The 6,681-nt window shown below is 39.1% G+C and overlaps 1 protein-coding gene across 1 annotated transcript; it reads right to left on the bottom strand.

The window, feature by feature from the left end:
- Window positions 1-1,109: 1,109 nt before the first annotated feature.
- Window positions 1,110-4,930, bottom strand: LOC138193297 (succinate dehydrogenase [ubiquinone] iron-sulfur subunit, mitochondrial). Its single transcript, XM_069141258.1, has 8 exons — window positions 4,781-4,930; window positions 3,649-3,782; window positions 3,468-3,553; window positions 3,181-3,317; window positions 2,879-2,995; window positions 2,552-2,653; window positions 1,873-1,995; window positions 1,110-1,785 (listed from the first exon to the last, which is right to left on the bottom strand). Exons 1-8 carry the CDS (start codon window positions 4,844-4,846, stop codon window positions 1,705-1,707), a joined length of 846 nt encoding a protein of 281 aa, XP_068997359.1. The 5' UTR covers window positions 4,847-4,930; the 3' UTR covers window positions 1,110-1,704.
- Window positions 4,931-6,681: the final 1,751 nt, after the last annotated feature.

Below are 6,681 nucleotides of genomic sequence, written 5' to 3' on the forward strand. Positions count from 1 at the left end.
AATATCTGCTCAGGTCCTCCATGCCGCACGTTTCTTTTTCCACTGAAATAAATGATAATTTATATGTGCGTTTTATCACATTCAATAATTGAAAATCCCTTGATGAATTTAATTAAACATTTCTAACTGAATTTTAGTTTATCTCTCTTCAGTTTTTTGGGTTTTTTTTGGCATTTCCTTTAAGGCTTTTGCCAACAGCATCCTACAAATTCCAGAAACCCAAACATATTGCTACTTCTAGTGCATCGTTTGGGTTGCCGGTTTGTGAATGGCCTTGGCCAGTGTAACATGCATGATTGTTATATTAACCTGGATACTTTTTTAGCAAAACTCTCCCTGCCAAGCATATTCAAGGTCAGAAAATATTTCTGTTTATGCTGTTTCTGAAGATACCACAGAATGCCTGGATATCATTACATGGTACATTGTAATATACAGTACTTCTTACAAAGGCTCAGTACTCAGTAAATATCATTTAAAAACATACAAATTAGTGAACAATGAAGCTGAACTACAAAGTATTTTGATATTGATTATTCGTTTAATTAATTTAAAAAAATTAAATTCTTGGATTGCAGCTTCTTAAATGTGACTATTCTCTGGTCCTTTCATCCTCCATAATAACAAACCTAATGTATTTTGGTTGTGGACTGTTAATCAGGACAAACAGGACATATTAGCTTCAGCTTTGAGAAAAATGAGTCACTGTTTACTGAAATTTTAAAGACAAAACATCTGATTGTTTTGTAAAGAAAAAAACCCCACAAGATTAATCAATAATGAAAATAAGTTGAAGCCCTATTGACCACGTCTCAATACCTGTATCCTAAAAGCCCTTTTCCCAGAAAATATTCCGTCTTCAAGCGTGATTGAAAGCACAGGAGTAAATAGTAACGTCAATGATGGAGGATTTCCATTTAGCTGCTTCAGTCTCAGAGGTTGTGTTGCTGCACGCTGACTCACAGTCATGTTACTGGGCCAACTGTGACTTTCCTACTTAGACAAATCAAAACATTTTGTTCTCTCTATGTAAACGTGGCCAATTTTCCTACCCTAAAACCAGACCTATTTATTTCATAACAAAAAAGATTTGGTATGCCATTTCCTGATTAGATCCTTCAATAGTGTTTATTGCACTTTAACTCGCAAAAGAAGTCAACAAAAGGGTACTTTGTTTTTTTCTAATCCTAAATTGTGCATGTAACCCCACAATGATTTCAACACAACTTTAATAGAACACATATTTAAATATTAACAGTGTGTTTACAATATCATGCAAGCCTTGTAATTTCAGTAAGCAGACAAAGGCCAGAACTGTGGTCCAACATGTGGCAACACTCAATATGCAGCTGACTGAATATGTACATTATATTCTCTCGTTTATTGTTATTTTGCTCTTTTTTTATATTTATGATTTGATATTTGTTCTTTTCTTTTGTGGCTGGAATGGAAGGAAGAATAACAGTTTTACTGTGTAGTTAAACTCCCCGTTTACTGAGAATATGACGATCTTAATGGTTCTTTACAGTACACCTTCCCTACAATCTTTTGTTTTCTGTTCCCTTATACAGTCACACTCACACATTCAATCACAATCATCAAAGGTGCTGATGGAGGCAAAAGTTTGCAGTTGGCTCCTCTCTTCCTTCTGACTCAGTTTGAGGTACTAATAGTGGATCTGGAGCCACTTTCTTTTTTATGTGTTCATGTTGCTGCTGCTTTCTTCTCCTTGTACGTCGCCATCATTTTCTTGATCTCTGCGATGGCCTTTCCCGGGTTAAGACCCTGTAGACAAACACACAGTGAGACACTAAAACTCTGGCAAATCTGTGTGTGTGTGTGTGTGTGTGTGTGTAAATGACTTTCAGGTACCTTGGGGCAAGCCTTAGTGCAGTTCATGATAGTATGGCAGCGGTACAGTGAGAAAGGGTCCTGGAGTTTAGACAGACGCTCCTCAGTGAATTCATCACGGGAGTCAATCATCCACCGGTACGCCTGTGGGAAAATAACAGGGTTTAGTGTTCCTGAAATTTTACATTCAACACCTTTGGAGGAACTTATTAGCACTTTAGTTTATGACACTGCGGGACCAAATTTCTGTCATGATATCTGGAGCCTCAAAGTGAAGCCTCAGCTGGAACAATGCTGAATGTAATCAACATCCAATAGATAATGTTAGCATCCCATCTCATCTGCATTAGAACAGCTGAGGCTGATAGAGTACGCCAAAGTGTGAGATGTACAAAACAGACACAAAAGAGAGTTTATTTGGACTAAACTTGGACTGTACACTGCTTCCCCAACAACAAGCCGTGGATCACCAGCGACCTGAAAGTTCTTCTTAATAAGAAGAAAGCAGCCTTCAGGTCTGGGGACAGGGACGAGCTCAGGAGAGTGCAGCGCCACCTGAAGGAGAAGCTCAGGGAGTGCAAGGACTCTTTCACATCCAGTGATTTTCTTTCCCAGTGTGTAATAAGGATGACCGCCTAATTTAATATTTGAGTTATCGGGATATGTATCTCATAATTAAATATGACTGAGGTTTACCCACCTGCATGAGGACAGCAGGTCCCAGGTATTTGTCTCCGTTCCACCAGTAGCTGGGACAGCTGGTGCTGCAGCAGGCACAGAGGATGCACTCATACAGGCCGTCCTGTTGAGGTGCACAGAGTAAGATACCTGCTCATTCTATCTCTGTCTCTAAATGAATCAGTTATATTAGTGATGACACGATCACTTAGTCGCATACAAAGCATTCGAGAACTACATCTTCTGTTATTGTCATGTCAGCCACTCACTCTAAGATATGTAGACCTCCAACATGGCTGCCGAAGGGTGTCATACATCGAGTGTGAGAGGAAGAGGTTGGTTTATTTACCAGTTTTTGTCTGTCCTCCACTGACTGGAAGTACTGCTCCTTCCCTTCCTGAGCATCATCCTTCTTCTTCAGGTAGGGCTCGATGGATTTGTATTGGGCGTAGAAGTTGCTCATATCCTGTGGAGACATCCGACATGAAATGAATGTACATGTTATAATCCTATTATTCTTTCATATACTGCCTTCTACAGTCGTAATATTCCCAGACTCATGTCAGTCCACATGATCCTCCAGTGTTCATGAACATCGGCTATACTCTATCAAACATATAAATCAGCTTTTTCTACAACTGCAGTACTTACAGGCACCAGATCTTTGACGACATACATGTGTGGCAGCGGGTAGATTTTGGTGGGTTTGCTAGCGTTGGTGTCGATTTTGTTTAGGCATGCCAGGGTGTTGCCTCCGTTGATGTTCATGGCGCATGAGCCACAGATACCTGAAAAGAGTCACAAATATCAGGTTGCTGATATCGAGGTCCATTCAAAAAGATCTGCTGTCGTGTTTTATTTGCTTTAATTTATCATCAAAGTGGAAATTGTTAGCTTCATCTTGTGCGAGTTGAATCCAGATGGCCTTTCTTTCTTACCCTCACGGCAGGAACGTCTGAACGTGAGCGTGGGATCGATTTCGTTCTTGATCTTAATGAGGGCATCCAGGACCATCGGACCACAGCTGCATGAACAGAGAGATGTCAGCAGACATGACAACAACATTCACGCAAGATCCTGCTCAACAATGCTCTGTTCTCTGATCCCGTCATGACTTACGTGTTGAGATCAATATCGTATGTCTGCATTCGTGGTTTGTCTCCGGCTGTGTCAGGGTCCCAGCGGTAAACCTGGAACTTTTTGATCCTGGGTTCAGGAGCCGGAGCAGCTGCAGTCTGAGCGTACCGCACCATCTGGATCACACATAACAAACCAGAGATGCAGCATATATCAACACAATGGAAATGAAATACTGTATTCAGCCATTTTCTCAGGTATGTTTTATTTACTTCCTTTCAATAAAGCATCACAATAAAATAAAGAGCAATAGAAACAATACTTATGCACACATCATAATGTGACCTGGTTACATCAACCAAAGTTAAAATGGGAAGCACTTGGTAATTGTATCCTGTAACCCAAGAGGATAGTACTGACATGTCAACTCATACAAACAACCATGGTGACACTTTATCTAAATTGCACACATCTAAAAGAATGAACAAGTATGGCTTAATATGAGAATGAAAAGACATTATAACACAACATAGTATAAATACCATGAGATCAAATGAACCAAAAATAATAAGTCTTTAAATACAATATCATAATTAAACAAAACACAATATTTGAAATATTTAAAGTATAAAAATACACACACTATCAAGTTATATATCAGAATTGTTATAATTTTTTGGCCATTTGTATAACTTATTATTGTACTGTCCTTTTGTATGAGACTGTATGGAGTCTCCCCCTATTGGTAACTTGGATGAACTGACATGGACGTGTTACATCACTGTACGGTCTGTGGTTACCTAACTGACTCTTTTAGGACAAAGAAACATGGACTTTAAAGCACAACCACTGAAAAAATTCGATATAGTTTATGAGGTGTATATTAACATTTATGCACTTTAACTGCTAGAAACCTTCAGACTTGATATATGAGTTTGTGAGAGGACAGCTCAGCTCATTCACTATAGGGCGGTTGACTCAGTAACTCCTACAGAAAAGTGGACTGTTGAGTTAAATGTAAATAATATTCACTCAAATTTTACAGTGTATTAGATAACACTGCAGTACTCAGCAAACCAATGAAAACATGCGGTTAGTAATATTTATGTTTCTCGAAGAAGCCCCATGATGTATATCTGTTCTAATACTAATAAAATAAATGTGTTGTACTTACCACCATCATACCAGAATTCCTGATAGCCAAAACATTTCGACTCAAACCGACACAAACCACCGACATCTTTCTGGCCAGATATGTTTCTGACAATTAACTTAAGCCACGGGGCACGCAGCCTCAATTTTGTCTACACTACCCTGTGCGTCAGAGGAAGCCACGCCCCGTACGTACAATCACGTAAGGAGAACGTTGCCTTCATGTGCACTCTCCCAGCTCTCTCATCTGACCGTCAGTCTACAAACAAATACTGTGGATATTTTACTGTGCAGTTGACTCACAGAAATGAGCATCACGTTTGAACGTTTTTTTCAAGCAATGTTTTCAAACAGAAATATTTCTCCGTTCGATCACTGAAGTGGATCTTAATGTAAACATGATCGAAGAGTCACAAAATCCTATTTATCCGACGGCACCTGAAGGGCCCATACATAGTAAGTATAGTTCTTTCACAACTATCATTGTCAATGACGGTCAGTTATATATATATATATCCAATTGAAAACAGTACAGTGCTGCAGATTGTGTAATAAAAACGATTTTAATGATTATAATCTTTGCTTTGCCCTACCGTCCCAATCATTCTTCCCGGATGGACTTGTATTAATCATTGACTTCTTTAAAAAGTTATTACTTTTCATAGAGATATTTTAAAAACTATGTACAACTCTAGTCTTCCATGTTTTCTTTTTCTATAGCCTACTGGTTCTCTGGAGATGTACATCCATCATTATTTATATCCACTTGACCCTGAACAGGGTTACAGGCTCAAGCTTATCCCAGGTGACTTAGCGTGCGGTACACGTTGGACAGGTCACCAGTCCGTCAAAGGGCCAACACAGAAAGACAGACAGAAGATTTACAGATAAATAATCTCATATCGTTTCAACAACAGGTTCAGTTAAACATGATCATATAGTCTTTTTTGTTTTGTTTTGGTGTATGAAGAAAGTTAGTATAGGCTATGACAGAGAGGGTAAAAGAAATAATCACTTGATGTCATGTTTGACTGAAAGATTTCTCGCCTTTTCATGACCCTAACCCTTATGTTGTCCTCGGGTCAAAATGACCCGCAGCTGTGTTCAACCAAGTTCTATTTTATTTTCACATTTTTTTGGGATCATTGGTGACAAGGAGGCTGTGAGGGTTTCTTTAAAGAAACGATGACCAATGATCCCAAAAAATATAAAAATATAAGAAATAAAATAGAACTTGGTTGAACACAGCTGCGGGTCATTTTGACCCGAGGACAACATGAGGGTTAAGGTATTATTTATTAAAGTGAGGAGAAGAACGTGATTTAAGTTGTATTATTTGTATTACCAGCATTGATATAGCTGGTATGGTTCAGGTAACCAACAAAATAAAAAAATAAAAAGCTGCAGATCCAAATTGATATTTGGTGCTATGGACACATGTTGTTCTGTACTTAGTAAGTAAATTAGTAGAAGGTATCGTTCAATATGAAAAATATTGCAAAATATGAAAATAAAATATTCAAGTTTAAGGCCTATGGCTTGAGTAGACCTGAACCAACCCTTAGTTATGCTGTTATAGGCCGAGGCTGCTGGGGGACCTCGTTACACACTGAGTTTCTTTTCTTTCCTCCTACTCTTTAACTGACTCATACCTCACCATCTTTTTCTCTCCCATAGTTTCTTCTTATTGTCTGTTTTCTCCATTCAGTTCCCTCGCTTGTGTAGTTTCTGTTCTTTCTTTTGCAGATGTCCCATCATGGAGCTGCATGTCTCTGCCCTGCGCCTGTCGTCTCCACCAACAGTTCTTCTCTTCTATCTCTATGCTGTCCTTTTCTCTCTCTGCTCTCCTCTCACTCCAACCGGTGGAGGCAGATGGCTCCGCCCACCCCTGAGTCTGGTTCTGTCGGAGGTTTCTCCCTGTTC

The sequence above is a fragment of the Embiotoca jacksoni genome, unplaced genomic scaffold, assembly GCF_022577435.1.
Source record: "Embiotoca jacksoni isolate LCO1_2020_lvr unplaced genomic scaffold, fEmbJac1.0.p SCAF_9, whole genome shotgun sequence".
Classification (NCBI taxonomy): domain Eukaryota; kingdom Metazoa; phylum Chordata; class Actinopteri; family Embiotocidae; genus Embiotoca; species Embiotoca jacksoni.